Consider the following 19423-nt stretch of genomic DNA (forward strand, 5'->3'; position numbering starts at 1 on the left):
GGGTTCTTGGCTAATACTTGAATTTTCAGTATTAGAATTACATTGTAAAGATACATCTTCTGTGTAAACAAATAAAACCAGGTGGTTCATATCATATTTTTACATGTATTGACTGAGAACTAAGGCTTAGCCCCAACATAAGAGAAATCTAATATTCCACATATTCACTTTTGTCCTGTCCTAGACCATCCACATGGAAAGAAAGCAATATAGGAGATAAAAAAAACAGCAGCATCTTTGTTTTCACAGCTTGAAACTTATGGCCCTGTTAGTATTCTCTCAATGCTAGGAGGATATGGGTGAGACGAATGGTTTAGCGACATGGTGCGGCTTTCGCTCAAACTCTCTCTTGATCCGTGCTGGCTTATACCCCGATCGAGAACACCGAAATAGGTTGGGGGTGAGTTTTCTTGAACTATTTCGAAGTTGAAATTGCCATTTGGATTTTGGTTTTCAGCAAGTTGAGAATGAAACGCTTGCCTGTATTCGTTCGATCTATTCTCACCACCGGCGCCAATGCCAACGCCAAGATCAAGGCTTATGGTGTCACTCTCTTCAAGTCTATACCTTGATGGTGCAATTGTCAATGAGCCTTGGACCTCATGGCTACTCGTTTTTGCTGTGGGAACGTCGTGATTATGTTTCCCCTCATATGTAGTTATAACAGCTTTTGGGTCATGGGATGCTCTTTCAACATGTTTTCTAACAGGGCATCCAACATTTGTGCACTTGTAATAACTCCTGCATATCAGAGATTCAGAACACAGAACCTCCAAGTTGGAAGGGCGCAACAGATAAGGAAGGACTAATAACAACGATTTTCTACGAAACTTGGGAAACTTCATCTCGTGCGACTTCTCGAGAGTTTTTAACTGATTTATATGGTATTATTGTAGCTAAAATTTAGATACAAATGCAAAAGAATTGAGCTACGTACTAACATATCATTTTTTTCGAACATCTTTATGCACACAAGCTCTAATGGATTTTATCAAATAATATCATCAGAGTGATAGATATGACAACGTTATGACTTGAATGTATATTACCATTAATGAGTGTGATCGTAAACATACCTTGGGTTCGGGTTTCCTCTCACTACCTTCTGGCCATATTTACGCCAGCGATACCCATCATCCAGTATATCAACCTCGCTTAGAGTTTGAACCACAACACGTGGTTCCCTGATCGGCTTAACCATTGGGCAGACATCAAAACCTCCAAGTTCCATTTTCCTGATGAATTTCTAACAGTCAACTCATAAACAGTACTACAAAACACTACGTGCTATTTTCGATTTTGCACAATACTTCAGAACATTTTAACTTGTAAATGAGTATACCTCCGCTTCGAGAATATGTCATCATCGTCAACCTCATCATGACTCCTGGGTGGCAGAGTTGTTCCTACGCCTTCGGCCATGCTATCATTAGCAGCATGGGATGGTTCTGGAGTTCCATTTGGCTCAATGGTATGCACCGCCTGAGCATACATTACGCAGGACCTGTCTGAAATGAGAATATAATAGATAAAACAACCATACTTAAAACTCTGTAGAAGGCTTAGACTTTTGAAATACTAAAAACTGAAACTAAGTAAACAAGTTTATTTCCCTACCATCTTGACCAGTTAAAGGTGAAGGCTTATCAGGCCCATCTTCTTGAACATTCATAGAAGCACTGGCAGAATATCGCCGACTTGGCTGAGGTTTAGGATGATCATGGGTACCCTTATAGATAATATCGACTATCTGTCCATCATGAGAGCGTTCGAAGAGTTTTTTCACTTCACAGTTCGGATGGGTACATTTATAATAGCTACGCGGAAATTCACTCCCTTTAACGTGCTTCTGTCCATATTTACGCCAGTTATATCCATCATCAGATAATCTATCAGAAACTACTTGAATGCCACTGGCTTTTGGATCAGATTGTGGGGGCTGAACCCTGGTATTTGTGTTCAAACTATGGTTGAAATCGTCTCCATCAACTTCAGGAACACTAGCCCTTGAGGCAACTGTATCCATCTGAGTCGACCGACTCAAATCATTAGAAATGACATTGATCTCACTTTTAGTCATGGGCGGAGCAGTAAATGATTGAGGTTGGCCCTGAACTTGAACTTCTCTGGATTGCTCGCCTTTCCGATGACTCAAATCTGCAGGAACCTTAAAGCAAATGAAAATATTAGGAAAAAAGCATCTAAATTGATAGAATACCACTAATTTATTAGTAGGTTAAACTATAATTCCAGGCTCTACCAAGTACATGTGGAAGCTGACATGACAAAACTTCAACTTTCTGACCTTTTTTCCACAACCTAGACATATCGATCCCTCTCGACTAATGTAATAATAATTAGGCTAAATATGTTAGGTTCTTATTCAACTCCTTTCATACAAAAAAAATATTTTCATGTAGAAAGTTGAATGTGATTAAATTATTGTTTTGTTAACATATTTGCACTCATGAGCATGACATTTAGCTACACCACTTGAAAATTTTGATTCAGTTAATGAGTGAGTTGGGTTCATGTGTCATGTAAGATCTGAGTGGCATGTTCATGCGTCTAGACAAGTTAAAACCATAGTTTAGGGATACATAAGCTGATGGTTAACAAATTTTAACAATTTCTTTTTCTACAGGACCTAATTGGCAAATTTGAGCAAATTGAGGGTGAAATTAAAAAGATTAATAACTATATTGAGAGTTACCTAGGGACCATTGATATATTTATCCTAATAATTAACAAACTGAAAATTTAGTATGGAAGTACCATATTCGGTCCAGCATAAGGTTTGAACTCGAAATAGCTGGATCTTCCTTCGTCTGAGGCATGGGTATTTGAGAAAGCCATGGTGGTCATTGAATAAATAGCTGAGCTAGAAGAGTCGTGTGCCATTGGAAGCTTAGTAAAGGACCCGGTAGTCGGAGAAGGCTCTACCTGCACATGACAGTTATTTCAAAAAGCCTTGTCAACGACGGCTAATTTATGCAAGCAAGTTAAGCAAAAATACATGAATTGATAATATTATTAATAACCAAAAGAAATATAAAAGTTTCTTTCTCATATCATTGAAAATACAAAAGCCATTAAATGTGCAGCAGCGGTGACAATTCTAATATAGATTCTTTATTATGAAAACTGAAGTATTTCAATGTAACTCAACCATCTAACATAACAAAAAAATACAACCAACAAAAATGATGATCTCTAACTTAACCGCATAGTTAATCGAATATAACACTAGGGAGGAGGCAGGACATTCTTCGATCTCAGAAGAGCAAATACATAGCGAAGTGGACTCATAAAGACAACGGCATAAAAGAGACCCATAAGCTCCAAGTGATCAAAGATATTATCTGTCAACTAAGTGTCTCTGTCTATGCCCATCTGTATTCTTCACCATGTCAGTCTCTTTTATATGCCATGGAAGCATATTAAACAAAAGCAACACGCTTCTCTTACCAGAATCATTTACTCATTCCACATAAATAGACAAATAGAAAAAGTTCGGGTTCGTACATGCATCGTGACAAGAGAAACAAAGATGAATAAAAAGTTGAAGCAACACTGAAAAGGTGGATTTATTTTGTGAAAAACCCACACTGACGCAAATGAGAGTATAAGGGTTGAGAGTTAGAAAGAGAACACAATTATTCCCTCAAACTTACAACAGCATTATTCCCTAAAGCAATTTTATGGAATAACCCACACGAGCATAAAGGAGCCACCCAATGCAGTGGACTGCTCTAAGAGCAGGAATCAGAATCAACAGGTCCCAGACACTCAAGCACCCAAATAAAATATCTAATGGCCATGAGCTCGCAAGTATAACAGCTACAAGCGCACCAACAAAGATAGTTAAGAGGAATTTTGGCTTGGACAACTAAACATTAGTGTTAAATCACATCAGTCATATTCTTTAAAATTCCCTAATTAAGCATATACCACGAACCAAATGCCCAAATAAGAGCTATATGACGTCAAACAACCCCTAGCTACCCTCTGTTCAACCAGAAGGGGACGGATCAGTGATAGGAAATCATAAATTATCAATTGTTCATCTGGAATTCGTCAATCGTTACCACAAACAACAACACAAAGCAAAGCAATTCTATACAAGTTGAGAGAAATTTGAAGAAAAGTACGAAGAGAAAACCGTTCAAAATTGAAGCTATTTCAAAGAGAACATAATTTCAAGCATTTTTGCGGTTATCTTCACAAACCCATCAGCGCCTAGGAAATCAAAAGAAACACAGAGACTCCACCAAGTTTCAAAACCTCGTTTACCTAAAGTATCGCTCACACTGTTACTAAATAATGAACAAAAAGGAACAAAATCCGATCGAAACCCTCGTTCCCCAAACTCCATAACCCTTGTTCTAACACCCCAAATCCCAGAAATTGGAAACGAAATGAACACAATCGAAGAGAAAGAAAAGGAAGCAGACCTACCTTTAAGTTGGTGAGCAAAACGGGAGACTCGAGAAAGGAAGTGGGACTGAGACCGGGAGGGATGGTAATGCAAGGGGACCTGGAGATCGGGAGCTTAGCCGGAGACAGTAGCTTGTACTTGGCGCCAGCAGCGGAGGCGGAGGAAGGTTCAGAGGAAACGGAAAGGCGGACATGAGAAGGATCGGCGAGGTCGGCATCAGTGGGGTCCATGAGCGGAGAGAAGAAAGAAGAAAGGAAGTCAAAGGAGATGGAGGAGGAGGGAGGAAGAAGGTGAGGGCAGAAAGGTCATTTGTCGTAGCTCCGGCAGAGTTGGGGTGTGAATTGAAGCTCTTGAATTTTGGATTCAGACGATTTAGGGCGAACAGTTCTGTAACAGAGAGAGAGAGAGAGAGAGAGAGAGAAGCAGAAAACACAGAGAAAAAGAGAGAGAAAGTGGAGACTGACTGTTACAGACTTTGATGAGCCTTTCCTCTTTTTCTTTTCTTTTTTATTTTTTATTTTTTGTTCTCCAATATATATATTTTTTTTTAATATTTAGTTTTTTCATTTTTTCCTAAATAATTAAAACAGTAGCATATAAAAAGATTCTAATAAATAATTTTTTTTAAAAGTAAGGAAATAATTTTTATTTTTTATTTTTATTTTTTACATTTGACTATAAATTTAATTGTTTTTTTTTTAAGAAAAAAAAATAGTTATCCACAAAGTATATAAAGATTTTTCTTTTTTTTTTTTTTTTTTTTGCTAAATGCTTGTTGGCCTAATTGATAAAGACAAATCCTATAAAGTGATTGAGATATAATCATAGCCTATTATTAAAAGATTTCACCCACCTTCAAGAACGTCCTTCAAGGCTTAATGTCCTTGCTAACACTCGTTCCGATCTCATAATCCACCCACCTTCAAGGCTAAACGTTGCTAGCACTCGTTCCTTTCTCAAATTGATGTGGGACCTCCCACTTTACCCCCTTAAAAGCTCAACGTCCTTACTGGCACACCGCCTCATGTCCACCCCCCTTCAAAGCTCAGCTTCTTCACTGGCACATCGTTTGGTGTCCGGCTCTGATACCATTTGTACGATCTAAGCCCAATGCTAACATATATAATCCTCTTTTGACTTTTCTTTTCAGACTTCTCTTCAAGACTTTTAACACACATTAATAGGAAGAGGTTTCCACTCCTTTATAAAAAGTGTTTTGTTCTCCTCTCCCATCCATGTGGAATATCCCGTAGACAATTAATATTAACAACAATATTTGTAATATATCCAAAAATAATTGAAACTCCACTCGAAGTACTTAAAAGTAGCTTTGTTTGTAACATATGCACCGAAGTCGCCAAAATGTCTATTCATGTATGTACATTTTATACATCATACATAACATAATATACATCCAAACATATATGTATATACACACAAAATATATATATAAAAAAGTATGAACGCATAACAAGTATCTGTAACTTAGCCAGAAACTAGACCGCATTGACGAACAAGATAGCAAAACATTGCTTCAAATAAGCCATCCAAAAGTCCACAATTACATTCAAATTGCAACAAACTCTTTTAAACATTAGCTACAAATTTGCATTAATACGACTGTCTAGTGCAAAAGATGTTAAAAGAAAGCTGGATGAGGTCTTACCAGCTGCTCCTCCTGCTCTTCTCCAAGGACTTGCAGAATGCAGAAAATGCACCTTTAAGTTCAACTGGAATGGCAAATTGAAGCGGCAAAACTAAGGGAGGACAATTTCTCTCCATATTACTTCTCTTTCTCGAGAAATCGGGATGAGCCAACGCTGGCTGCTGCTTGTTAAGTCCCTCAAGTATAAAGGAAAACGCTCCAAAAGTGATGCAACTCTGAAGAAGAGCCTGTGGAGCGCCTGTGAAACAAAAGCCTCTATTTACATACAGAAGTTCAAAGGAGCAGTGATGTATGTCTCACTGTAACCGTCCAAGTCAACTGCTAGCAAATATTGTCTTCTTTGGATTTTCCCTTCCGAACTTCCCTTCAAGGTTTTAAAATGCGTCCACTAGGAGGAGGTTTCCACGTCCTTATAAGGAATGCTTCGTTTCCCTCTCCAACCAATGTGGGAACTCACACTCAACTTCTTTAACTCAAAGCAATATTCAGAATAACACAACGTCAATCAAGTCGTAATGAATTAATTGAAGAGTTGCTTGAGCCAACGAGCTACCATGGTGGAAACTGAGGCATATAAGGTGTTATCTACTTCCTTACGTGTTCGAATGGAATTAAAACGTAGAAAGAGGCCAGATGCCACCAAAAACGTAATCACAGAATGAAGTGAGATGCCAGTCGAAAAGGTTACTACCTGGAAAACTTAGAGCTAAACCAGTGCAGCATCCGGCCACCCCAGCATTAATAACTACAAAAATGAGTTAACATCATTAGAAAGGAGATTGAAACAGCCAAATACTAATATTTCCGAAGCGAAGTTACCACACCATCATCCTTTCCTCTCAATCTCTTTAACATGCAAACAACCAAACTGTGCACCCCAGACAAAACTGCAAATGTCTGATTCATAAATTGAAATCAACAAAAGATTAGCGAACAAAATTAGTCCTTAAAAAGCCTCAAAGAGCAGTAACCAGTAATGAAATTTATTCATTGTAAAACACTCCAGTATTCTTTTTCAATAATCACACCTTGGCACAAGATCCAGCCTCTGCAAATGATCCTTTGAAGCCCTTCTTCTTAATCAATCCCGAACCTGAAGGATACTCAGAATGCATTAAATTTTATTGGTACATGGCTAACTAGAAAAACTGAAAATAAAAATTGGTATCATAATTTTTCTTAATGATTCGATGATACCTATGCTAACAATCGGACTGCCAACAAATAAGGCTTTTTTGCTGGTTATATAAGAGAAGCAACAACAAATTGTTCATTCAACGATCAATTTAGAGCCCCTTCCTTTCTTAATTTATGGATTATTAAGAAACAGCAACCTTCTAATTTTGATAAATCACCTAAGAAAGAAAAATGTTCTTCACCTAATCTACTAAATACTTAAAAAGGTTTTTACACTAATCATGTGATCGGTACGGCTCCTGAAAGAATCCAGAGCTTGAGTTTTTTTAGTAGTCTTACTCTTATTCAAGATAATCAGCTAATAACTACGTTTCTGATAGACCCCAGTTCTGAACATGTTTTTCAGTAATGAAGTGAGGGGTGGCCCTACTCACTAGTATTATGCATAATGTAGTGTGGGTCCCATGGAATGTGAGTTAGTTAGATAGCTGACATATGAGGAGTAGGAAACACCATTAGTACATTTTTTTTTGGTAATATTGGACTGGGGTGAGTCTCGGGAGAGAAGGAAGCCCGCAAATCTTCCCCAATTTGCACACATTTCCTATTCGATAAACTGGAACTCACCCGTTTCAGACTCATCTATCATTATCTTCCTTCAATAATGAGGATATGGCTAGTTCTTCTTCATATCTCATATAGCAGATCATATTTTTAAAACTGTGGTTCTAAAGAGACTCGATTAGTACATGAATAATTGATTCTAGTGCAAATCATATCAGGTATTCTATAACACTTGTTCAATCTTAGAGAATCATTCTAAACATGCTTGTTGCTCTTCCTGAACATGTTTTCCAATCAATTTTGTTAGTGAAACCTGGACAACTTGAAGTTAGTCATGTTTGAGGAGGTATATACGCCTCTTTCTCATGTACTACTTTCCCTTGTTTTTTATTAGTCCACGGCCGATTAGTCCTTGCTTACTCATGGTTCAGCTTGCTCCTATGTAGCATTGTTGGTGACCGGTGTACACTGATGATATTACCATAAGTGGTCCTTGTCAAGATACTATTATACGGTTAAACTTTTGCTCCATAGTTAGTTTCAGCTTAAAGATCTTGGTTTGTTCGGTTATTTTTTCAGCATCGAGTAGTTTAAGACTCGTCGCATCTTCCTTTCTTTGAGAAACTATTGTTTGCAACTATTGGAGAACATTGGCTTCTTCGACTTAAGTCAATTTTTTCCCTTTTGTTTTTTCATGTGTCACAACGCTTCAAACCTATGACCTGTTAGTAAACAATATATGCCTTAATCAATTGAGTTATGCTTAGTCCGGCAACTCTAACCCAATTTTTATACCTAGTAATAAAAATTTGAAGTTCGATGTACCCAACGGTGATCCTAAGTGTTGATGATTCTTCAATTCATTATTCTCTTATCAACAACCATAGGTACACATTTGTGCCAAATATATCTTCCCCTGTTCATTGTGTTACTGCTCGTCCACTCACAACTCATCTAATAGTTGTTCATAAAAGCTTTTGTGGATGTTGATTGGCTCTAGAGTCTTGCAATCCAATGATTGGAATTCCATGGTTTCTTGGAAGTCCAATCGTACGCATACTGATATTACTAGGTGATATTAACATACCTTGATCTCGTCCTGTTTTTGTGCTCTTACTTTGAATGGTTTTATTAAGCTCCTTCCACTTTGGAGCCAGTTTCAACTTGCTAATATGATTACTAAACCCTTACTGCTTCAGCTTGGCTTCCTATGTTAAGAAAATTAGGCGTTTATTCTCCATCTATTGGTATAATTAGTCTGTTAAAGCAGATTACTAAACCGCATTAGCTATCAATGGTTACTAACTCGTTTATTTTCATAGCTAATCCCAATTTCAAAAACTAAACGAGCAATCAAAACATGTAAAACGAAAAACAAAGGAGACATTCTTAACACAAAGAGAAAGAAAGAGACCGTAGCCGAAAATGGAGCCCATGAAGGCTCCGGCAGCGGAGTCACCGGCAAACCGGAAAAGACAAAGAGCAGGGCCACCAAAAGAGGAGGGAACTATGGCGTCGGAGGAATTAGGGCTGTCTGAATGATTGGTTTCGAGCTCAGCGTCAGATGACTCGTCCCTTGAAGAATCCGCCATGGCCGCGATTCACTATCTTCCTCACTCTGCTCTGCTAAACACCTTTTTCAATCTCAATCTTCCGAAGGCAGAATTCGAAGCTTTCTTTGTTCTTCTTTGATGAACGGATAGCGATTATTTAGCCTTTTTTCACACCTGTCGTTTGTGTCATCACTTTCCCGGATAACCGATTGGCTGCAACTAACACATCCCAATCTCAATACGACATCGTTTCTCATTGATGTGATTTTTAGTGTCATTTTGTTTATTATACTTTAACATAATACTCATTTTTATCAAATTTTTTATTTATTTTTGTTAAAATGTCGGAGGTTCCTATCATGCTTGTTCAATACGTGTTGTCCATGGCCCCATGCTCATTCCAACCCTTTTTACATGTTTTCATCTTAAATAGGTCTTTACTATTTCATGTTAGATTAGTACAGGGGTGTATGACTTTTCATAGAAATCATGACTACACCCGTCGTCGGGAGCTAAAATTCTCCCAAAATATATTATAGGGGACATGACTAGTTGTCACTTCTTCCTAACCTTAGCTATAAACTAATTAAGCCGTTATGTTCCTTTATTTTCTTATAGTCATATAACGTTGCTCAAGTGTTCTAAAATATTTCTCTCAAACGTGATCCGAGACTCAAAGATATGTTGCTATTGTTCACGACATCTAAATTTTTCACAATTGACTTGTTTGCTAGGTTAGAACCATGTCACACAATCGCTTTCCCGTTACCGCAAGAGCACGATTTTGACCGACGAGACTTTCCTTATTTAACCAAAACAAGCAAACACTGCCCACACATAATTGGAACTTTGGATAAATAATGACACTAATCAATCTTAAAGAATCATTCATACATTACAATAAAAAACCAATCTCACATGACCCAAGTAGGGTCTCTCTCTTCTACAAACCGAAGTTGATAGCATTTGGTTCAAACTAGATAGCTAGTACTGCTGCTCTTGATATATAGCTCCAAATTCTGATCTCCAGGCTTGATCATCCTCCAGACATGACGCTCTCTTGTCGGTTCCGACGTCAGAGTGATCGTGATACAGCGGTTCGAGAGCAGCAGCAGGCAACTTACTCTCCACAAGATACTGCTTCATTGTGATCATCTCCATCTTATGTTTTCTTTTGAGCTTCTCCATTTGTTTCTTCAACTTCTCGTTTTCTTCCTTAATTGTTGTAAAGTTTTCCTATGTTTTATAAACACAATATCATCATGTATACCTCTAAAAGAAACAAGCATGGATTCATATATGAACAAAATATTAATAGGAACAGTTACCTCTGCAGCTGATGCTGAATGTTCTGCTTCTTTAAGCCTAACAAGAAGCTCCCCAGCAGCATGAACAGCTTCAGCCGTGTCTCTAAGTTGAAGTTTAAGGCTTTTGTTTTCCTTTTTCAAGAATTCTCTCTCTCTGTCCCTCTCAAATCTCAGAGCTGAAAGCTCTGCAGCAAGAGATTTATAAAGGCGAGAAGAACTATGGCCTTTGGAACCGGCCTTTTGTGCTGCCCTTTTCACCTCGGCTATCCCTCCCATGACGGCACGGTACTTGCTAGCCAACTCATTGTATTTCTCTTGCAATTCTGCATAATGCTCAACAAATCTAGCATGTCCTAGAACAGATCTATGAAGGTCATCCTCCAACTCCTCATTGCAGTTCTTCTCCATTTTCAGTTGCTGCTCGACCTTCTCCGCGTGCTGTCGAATCGATTCCAAATCAACTCTGAGTTCATCAGTTAATGAAATCCATTCACTCTCCATTTCTGTCCATCTTTCCCTTTCTTTTTCAAGTTCCTCCTCGTTGATAGTTTGACCGCTTTTTCTGAGTTGGATGGAGCGTGATGATAACAATAACGAGGATCTCAGCTTGTCAGTTGACTTGCTTGCAGAAACATCAGCAAAGGTCTGTAGCTTGCTCTTTAAAGCATGGATTTCTTCAAGAAGTTCTTCCTTCTCTGACACATCCGTGAAACCATTTCCTTTGTCTTGAACCTCCTGCACTTCCTTTATTTCAAATTTCTCTTGTACAGTCTCCTGCTAAGTTCCACACAATATTGAAGGTCAGTGTTGAGGATGGTTGGGATGAGGATGGTTGGGAGGGAGTCCCATATTCACTAATTTAAAGAATGATCATGGGTTATAAATAAGGAATACATCTTCATTGGTATGAGATATTTTGGGAAAACTCAAAGTAAAGTCACAAGAGTTTATGCTCAAAGTGGACAATATTATACCATTGTGGAGAGTCGTGATTCCTAACATGGTATTAGAGTCATGCTCTTAACTTAGTGTCATGTCAATAAAATCCTCAAATGTCGAACAAAGAAGTTGTGAGCCTCAAAGGTGTAGTCAAAGTGACTTAAGTGTCGAACAAATGGTGTACTTTGTTCGAGAGCTCTAGAGAAAGGAATCAAGCCTCAACTAAGGGAAGGCTGTTTGAGGGCTACATAGCCCTAAGGGAAGGCTCTATAATGTACTTTGTTTAAGGGGAGGATTGTTGATGATTGTTGGGAGGGAGTTTCACATTGACTAATTTAGGGAATGATCATGAGTTTATAAGCAAGGAATAATCTCTATTGGTATAAGGCCTTTTGAGAAAGCTCAAAGCAAAGTCATAAGAGCTTATACTCAAAGAGGACAATATCATACAATTGTGGAGATTCGTAATTTCTAACCAGCTTGAGATAATCTACACTATTCCATAGCTAAATAAATATAGCACCTCCAACAATAAGGTACCATAAGTTTATGTATGATTTTTTCCCCCTCTAAACTACTGTATACCATATGCACATTTCTTTTGAGTTCCTGTCTATAATTTTGTTCGCGTTATATTACAAAAACTGTAGAATCTCTTTAACTGTTGGAGAAAATCTAGTGGAGCGGGTGAAAGTAAGTAACAACATGTATCTGCTTAATGAAGTGTGTACCTTTTCAAGATCATCTCCGTCGTTGAATCCTGCAACAGCATTGAGAAGCCTGGATTGGTTTACTGCTACAAGTTCATTCGAGCTACTCGGGAATTCATTGGTGTCATTCTCTGTAATTTTTCTTTGGCAAGATGCACAAAGCAGATGGGGAGAAGATATAGGCTTGTCAATATGTTGACATGATTTTCGCGCCAAGTGTTCAAACGAGAAGGATACTGTAGATTTGTTTAATGGTGAGCTTTGCTGCTGGTGATAATCAATTATCTTCAGACCTCTTTGAAGACTAGCTGCAAAGGACTCAGTGTGATCCTCAAATTTATTGCTGGATCGCAGTGAGGATCTTAAGTTCTTACTCTGACTCAGTGACTGCCTCAGTACATCTTTAAAACTCGGTGCAACAGCCAAACTTTTCCTCTGAGAATTTCTAATTTTTGGAGACTCAGATAATGGTGGATCTTCAAGATTAGGAAGGTGACAGAATGAGCTGACAGTAATACTCCTTCGATTCACAGGATCAAGAACCATTTCTGGTAAAATAATCTTGTCCTCATGAAAATCTTCATCCTGGTATTCCTCCTCTTGGTTTATTTCTTCAATTGTTTGGGGAGAACTTACTTCATCATCACTCATCGAATCTGAAGCAAAACTTTCTCCGACAGAGGAAAACTTTAGTGAATCTCTTTTATTCGAGTTCTCTTCAGAAAATCTCTGGAACTTATCAAGTTCCTGATGTAATTCCCTCATATCTTCCTCATCACAATTAACCTCTTCGTCTATATCATTATCAATGCATGGCAAAAGCAGAGAGCGGTTGATACTAAGTCTTAAATGATTTAGGCTATCTCGTACATTAGGCCCTTGAAAACAGCCACTGTTTTGAACTGACGCGCCTGAGTTGGCATTTGCTCTTATAAGTTCTTCCTGCAATCAGCCAATACATAAGAGTTTGGTTTGAATTAGCAAACTACTTCAAACTCACAAGTCAATTCCATGAATGGATGAACTAATACATGTAGAACTTAATACCTTTAATTGACGAATTTGATCACTCAGATCATTAACCTCGTCTTCTTTGATTTCATTTATGGTAGGTTGATTCTTAATGGACTTCAAACGTTGTCCCAATCTTAACGTCCTTAATGTTTCACCTGAATAGCTGCATTTAAATAATTGAAGCTACTTTAATATTCATGTACATATTTCAAGATGATACCTATTTTCCATGTAAGCTATTACAATATTGAACACTATCTGAATGAGAGCCAAAGGAAAAAACATATTATATTACGTGAATCTAGGTAATTTGTAATCGCTCAAGTCCACCTTTATAAAGAATGATTCGTTCTCCTCTCCCATCGATGTGGAATCTCACAATCTACCTCCTTCGGGATCCAGTGTCCTCGCTGGCACTCATTCCCCTCTTCAATTGATGTGGGACCCCCACAATCCACCCCTTCAGAGCCCAGCGTCCTCGCTAGCACACTGTTTAGTGTCCACCCCCTTCAGGGCTAGTCTCATCAGTGGCACACCATCTGGTGTCTGGCTCTGATACCATTTGTAACAATCCAAGGCCACAATTAGTAAGTATTGTCTTTTTTAGGCTTTCCCTTTTAGACTTCCCCTCAAAAATTTTAAAAAACATATGCTACGGAGAGGTTTACACACCCTCATAAAAGATCTTTTGTTCCCCTCTCTAACCGATGTGGTGGGATGTTACATAATCAATATCCATTCACGCCAGAATAATATTTTCATTCAGAAGAGTAAACTTGCTGATGATATCTCTTGGTGAAACGTAGGAGTACAATTTTTTTTTTTTTTTTTGCAGATATGCTAAAAGTTAAGGGTTCTTTGAAAAGAGCAACTTATAAAATATGTAGTACCTACTATGAAGAGAGATAGCACAAATAACTGTGAGCTTGGCATTGCCCCCCAGTGACTCTCTTAATAAATGGGTCAAGCACGAACCTCTGTACAAACGATCATCAGATGTTCTTAATTCGGTTTCTTTAGTTAGCATATCGATCAAGTGCCTGCACCAACATTATGAAAGCAACAGTTACCTCACTTGTAAGAAAAATGAAAAATTCCAGGCAATAATAAGTAGCAACCAGGTCATGTCAATAGTACAAAATGAACTCTAGAAACTCCATCAATCATTATTGCTCATACCCGAGTCGGGACATCGACTTCTTCAAATTCTTTCCTTCTCTTGTGGATTGTCTACCCATGGCATCGTTAACATTTCTATCCAATCCAGCAAGATCAACAAGGCTGATTCTGCTTGTCTTTGAACTACCAAAACACTTGGATGATGTTTCCTGCAGATACTAATTTGAATGTCTCAACAACCAGCTAAATCACATGAAATGATAAGAACAATGAAACAGAACTAACCAAAACACTAACTAATTACACGTTTTCTCGATAATTAATAATTGAACTCCAGAATCAAGGTACCTTGCACCACGACTCGATGATGAAAGTGAACACAATATGAGACCTAGAGCTCTTAGAATTTATAGTGGTTGCTCCGACTTTTCTACTCGAAAGGCCCTGCATTTTACATAGATAGAATGGTAAGAAAATGGTCAAAAACAAAGGAAGAAAGGTAGAAAATAAGACTGTATCATCATAGTTTCCATTATCAACCTTGATGAGAATCTGAGTTACATCATCATAGCTTGTCACGTATTCCTCTGTGACATTCTCCACATACAATCCATTCTTTGCATCATCCCTTATCTGGTGAAATATTGCCCCAAATTTATCATTGCTCAGAAGATGTATAAAATTACCAATGACAAAGTAATGTTGAAGAAACTAACCTTAAGGTTCCTCTGGGATGGATCAAGCAAATCCCCAATTTGTTCATTAAATATCTGGAATGGAAATCAATGCAAAAGAGGGTCTTGAGATCTTATAGGTGACAGATACATAGATTAGAAAAAAAACAAATAACACAATCATTGTTAAGAAAATAATGAGTACCTCTATAAAAGAACAGCGACACTGATAATTTATCAGTTTTCCTTCAGAGTTCTCTTGTTCCTGAGTTGGATAACCAGATAATAAGCCTCATAAACAAGTTAGGAGCCACGAACCTCCACAATAGTATGATATTGTCCACTTTGAGTATCAGCTCTCGTGGCTTTACTTTTGGTTTTCCCAAAAGGCCTCATACCAATGGAGATATATTCATTACTTTTAAACTTATGATCAATCCCTTAATTAGTCAACGTGGGACTCCCTCCCAACAATCATCAACACAACATACAACTAAAATAGAATTATCTAATCTAATTGACTATATAAAAAGGAAATGGATACCTACTTTTTGAATCTCGGAAAACAGCAGATGGAAGATGCGAGGAGCAAGGCCTTGGTTACTAGAAGGTGAAGGATCCTCAACCATAGCACTTGGAGGACCCCACATTGTGAATGTCTTCCCACTTCCCGTCTGTTTAAGATTCAATACAAGTAGCTGGTAAATATCGATATGAAAGAATGTGGGTAAGACATAGACTCAAGTATTATAGTTACGAATCACGACCCTCCACAATGGTATGATATTGTCCACTTTAAGCATATGCTCTCGTGGCTTTACTTTTAGTTTTTCCAAAAGGCCTCCTATCAATAGAGATAGTATTCTTTTACTTATAAACTCATGAACCTTCCTAGCTAATGTGGACTCACTCCCACCCATCATCCACAATTACCTGACCATATGACATGATGGAAGTGTTATAACCAGCCAATGCATCCTTGACTAGCGGAATTCCGATCTTCTGAAAGATATCTTCCTACAACAAGACCAACAATGGCTTGAGAATCAAAGCTGCTACAAATCACAATTTTTTCTTTACTTCAAGTAGAACAAGCTAAGATTTAATTCTTTCTTCCAAACAGACTGCCTTAAATCCTAAATTATAATTACTAAGACAGCAAACTAACTTTGTTCGGATTCATAAAGAGAAATGACCAAGCGCTGCCGTACCTGTTTCGAATCTGAATCGAAAACCGAATCGAAAGACAGTTTACGGTCTCCATATGCCAATTCATTTGAAGAGATCCTCTTCACCGTCCTGTCCACTTCCTCTTCTATATCGTTAGGTCTAATTCTTACCACAACCTATTTCAAAATCCACCGCCGCCGCCAAAGAAGAAGAACAAGAAATTCACCACATATTCAAAAACAAGAAAAAAAAAATCATAAATCTACAGAGTGAATTGATTATAAGCTTCATTATACCTTAATCGGTGGATCAGGAGTGGCGTGCATTTCATGCTGGCTGTCTGATTGAACGACTTCATCCTAAGAGTTCATCATGAAAAAAAAATCAGTGGAGATATTTCAATTGAAGTGAGATTTAGAGAAGAAAATTAGGCGTACCTTGAAATTAAGCGGCTGAGATGCAGATTGATCGAGATTGGAATCTAGAGCGGAGGCATCGTTGTGGGAATCTCGGAATTCGGACTTGGAAACGGAAGTGGAAATTTCGTTGTCCTTGGGCGGAATGTTTGGGTGAGAAGGAGGCGTATTTTCAGAGCTTGATTTCGGGATTTTCATGGTAAGGAAGGAATTTTGTTTTTTCTTAGAAGACATGGATCGAGGAAGGAGGTTGCGGAAGGAAGAAGCGGATATACTTCCCAAGAAACCAGTCTCCATTGATTCTGCTGCATTTGACTTCATTGTTTCTGATTCTGAACAAATCGAAGCTTCGAAAGAGAGTGAGATTGATCAAATACTGCGAGAGAGAAAAGAAACAGAGTTCAAATTTTGAAATGGAAGCGAAGAACTTCGATGAAGAAGAAAGCAAATGATTATGAACTGACCGTTATAAACTGAAAACAATTTGAATTGCTGAAACAAAATGACGAAAATGCCCATACACATTTATTTTTTCGGAATGGAAAAATAATAAAGTTAATTAAATCTAATTGTAAAATAATTCAATAATTTAATTCAGTTACTGAAATTTTTTAAATAAGTTGGGTTGAGTTGTCGGGTTGTTATTTTTAAAATTATTTAAAAAATTATATTTATATATATATATATATAATACATATTACATTAAAATATCATAAACTGTATATACAAAAAATTCACAAACTACAACGTATCACTAAGGTCGAATACTCTTAATGTTAGTAATAATCTATTTTCAAGTTGGTTGGATTGATCAAACTAAAAAAACATGTCAACTGGTGAACTGACCGACTTGAACTTTCGATTTTCTAAAAATTCAACCTAACTCAAATGGAAAAGAAACCTAATTCAAACAGTGTAATCTGAGTTGGCTGGGTTCTCAAGATTGTCCGTACATTAGAGTCGGGCCAATCCAACTCCAAATTTTTGGGAATCTCAGAGATGAGAGACAAGGACAAAGTAGACATTTCACGCCGTCCAAATAACTAGTGATTGAAAACGGTCCGATAACCATTAATCCGTCGAAGAAGAATTCCATAATTGTTTCCGTGTTGGGATGAAATGAAAAACTCTATAAAAAAAAAAAAAAAAACAAACAAACAAAATTTATTTCAAATTTTTTAAAAAATTTGTTTTCTTTGTTTTATTGCTTAAAAAAACATATATATATCATTTTAATTTACACATAATTTAAAAAAAATTAAATTTCATAATTAATATTTTTAAATTTGAAAATTAAAAATTTAAGTTCTTAATTGATAATCATTTGATCATTTGAATTTTTATTTATAAAAATTAACCCTATAAATACTATTTTCATTTATCCAAACTTCTTATTTTATTATCTTTTGTTTTAAAAAATTGAAAACTAAAAAAAATTAATTTTATTTTTGTTTTTGAAATTTAATTAAAAATTTAAATATTTTAAAGAAAGTTAAACTCCATCTGGTTTTATTATTATTATTATTATTTACATTAAATTCTTTCATTTCTTTTCAAAATCTTCTTCTCGAGTCTTACGTACAAAACAGTACAAGGAAGATAAAACTCTCAACGAGCAATCTTTTTTTTACTTTGACGAAGCGTTAAAAGATCTCGTGCAGTACTACAACAAATAGAGTTTTTTATAGCTTTTTGATATAACATTACAAGATCTCGTGCTGTCTAACTTTTCTACTTTGAAGAAATCTCACAAAATCTCGTGTAGTATAACTTTTTTACCCTGAAAAAACGTCATAAGATCTCGTGTAGTTTAACATTTTTACCTTGAAAAAGTGACTTTTTTATCTTGAAAAAGTCTCAAAAGATCTCGTGTAGCATTCTTACGTCGAGACTCAATTTCTTAGAGTTTTATGTTATATTCTCCACTAAACCTATTTTAGGTTTGACAACTTTCTTACTCTAAAAAATATATATATATATTTTGCTTTCAATTATACACTTAAAAAATCTTTATCTGCCACGTGGGTTACTTTAAATAATTATTTTTTTAATAATAATAAAATAATAATTTTTTATTAATTAAGATTTTAAACACCACAGGAATCTAATGGCCTACCACGTTAGATTTTGATTGTTTTGTCCTTTTGTGGAGCCCACCGGCTTTGAATGAAATGATGAACAATTTTACTTTACCATGCCTCTCACAATTGAGTTGAAATTCTTATTAAATTAATTCAAATGTCAAATTTCTCGATTATATAATTAAATATAGAGCTTAATCGGTTAAACTTAGACTTGAAATTGCTCGAGAGATTATATACTATATAGTATGTAGTTAAATAATACTTAACAATGATCGAGTTTCGATTATAGTCATAATTTATAATGATTAGTGTATAATGTAAATTAAAATATAAGGTGTTTATACGAGGTAGGTCGAGTTTAATTATTTGAATTACTAAAAACGCTAGTAATAATATTTAATATTTATTTATTTATTTTTAAATATTTAATTATATATTTTTTTTTTATCTATCTTGGTATGTTACCTCGTAATTTTATATACATTAATAATTTAATTTAATGATAAAAATTGAAACTTTAGTGTGTAAAATAAATGTTATCTCCTACTTGCTTGTTTGAATGATATTCAATCTTGTGATCAAAAGCTTGAATTTCTAGATTTGTTTTTTTTTTTTTTTTTTTTTTTTTTTTT

General features: G+C 36.4%; 3 protein-coding genes across 4 annotated transcripts; all 3 read right to left on the minus strand.

Annotated features, from left to right (window-relative positions):
- Positions 1–6: 6 nt before the first annotated feature.
- On the minus strand, positions 7–4910 carry LOC111498371 (probable WRKY transcription factor 20). Of its 2 annotated transcripts, none has more exons than XM_023149581.1 (6): positions 4459–4910; positions 2776–2943; positions 1618–2167; positions 1343–1508; positions 1077–1235; positions 7–741 (listed from the first exon to the last, which is right to left on the minus strand). In XM_023149581.1, the coding sequence occupies exons 1-6, from the start codon at positions 4666–4668 to the stop codon at positions 258–260; spliced, it is 1737 nt and encodes a 578-aa protein (XP_023005349.1). In that variant the 5' UTR covers positions 4669–4910; the 3' UTR covers positions 7–257. The 2 variants fall into 2 exon arrangements, with proteins under 2 accessions (XP_023005349.1, XP_023005350.1); XM_023149582.1 differs by lacking the exon at positions 4459–4910 and adding an exon at positions 3224–3401.
- A 959-nt stretch (positions 4911–5869) lies between these two features.
- LOC111498505 (mitochondrial import inner membrane translocase subunit TIM22-2-like) lies at positions 5870–9568 on the minus strand. Its single transcript, XM_023149785.1, has 5 exons — positions 9220–9568; positions 7133–7197; positions 6929–7001; positions 6796–6849; positions 5870–6342 (listed from the first exon to the last, which is right to left on the minus strand). Exons 1-5 carry the CDS (start codon positions 9395–9397, stop codon positions 6101–6103), a joined length of 612 nt encoding a protein of 203 aa, XP_023005553.1. The 5' UTR covers positions 9398–9568; the 3' UTR covers positions 5870–6100.
- A 618-nt stretch (positions 9569–10186) lies between these two features.
- Positions 10187–17112, minus strand: LOC111498328 (kinesin-like protein KIN-12F). The gene is made up of 15 exons (XM_023149502.1): positions 16729–17112; positions 16588–16650; positions 16333–16467; positions 16055–16138; positions 15670–15795; positions 15327–15386; positions 15164–15217; positions 14988–15080; positions 14796–14891; positions 14508–14656; positions 14219–14368; positions 13362–13491; positions 12336–13256; positions 10687–11439; positions 10187–10594 (listed from the first exon to the last, which is right to left on the minus strand). The coding sequence occupies exons 1-15, from the start codon at positions 17026–17028 to the stop codon at positions 10343–10345; spliced, it is 3366 nt and encodes a 1121-aa protein (XP_023005270.1). The 5' UTR covers positions 17029–17112; the 3' UTR covers positions 10187–10342.
- Positions 17113–19423: the final 2311 nt, after the last annotated feature.

This window comes from Cucurbita maxima, unplaced genomic scaffold, assembly GCF_002738345.1.
Source record: "Cucurbita maxima cultivar Rimu unplaced genomic scaffold, Cmax_1.0 Cma_Scf00025, whole genome shotgun sequence".
Classification (NCBI taxonomy): Eukaryota; Viridiplantae; Streptophyta; class Magnoliopsida; order Cucurbitales; family Cucurbitaceae; genus Cucurbita; species Cucurbita maxima.

Bases quoted from the DNA above. Each gene is read 5' to 3' on its own strand.
- LOC111498371 (XM_023149581.1), bottom strand. From the start codon at position 4,668: ATGGACCCCACTGATGCCGACCTCGCCGATCCTTCTCATGTCCGCCTT. The intron at 2,168-2,775 runs GTACTTCCATAC...ATTTGCTTTAAG, and splicing joins CTTATGCTGGACCGAATATG to GTTCCTGCAGATTTGAGTCA. The intron at 1,509-1,617 runs GTAGGGAAATAA...TTCTCATTTCAG, and splicing joins ACCTTTAACTGGTCAAGATG to ACAGGTCCTGCGTAATGTAT.
- LOC111498505 (XM_023149785.1), bottom strand. From the start codon at position 9,397: ATGGCGGATTCTTCAAGGGACGAGTCATCTGACGCTGAGCTCGAAACC. The intron at 7,198-9,219 runs GTCTCTTTCTTT...AGTATCCTTCAG, and splicing joins GGGCTCCATTTTCGGCTACG to GTTCGGGATTGATTAAGAAG. The intron at 6,343-6,795 runs GTAGTAACCTTT...TTTGTTTCACAG, and splicing joins TTTAGCTCTAAGTTTTCCAG to GCGCTCCACAGGCTCTTCTT.
- LOC111498328 (XM_023149502.1), bottom strand. From the start codon at position 17,028: ATGAAGTCAAATGCAGCAGAATCAATGGAGACTGGTTTCTTGGGAAGT. The intron at 15,218-15,326 runs GTACTCATTATT...TTTCCATTCCAG, and splicing joins GTCGCTGTTCTTTTATAGAG to ATATTTAATGAACAAATTGG. The intron at 15,081-15,163 runs GTTAGTTTCTTC...ATATTTCACCAG, and splicing joins CATCCCAGAGGAACCTTAAG to ATAAGGGATGATGCAAAGAA.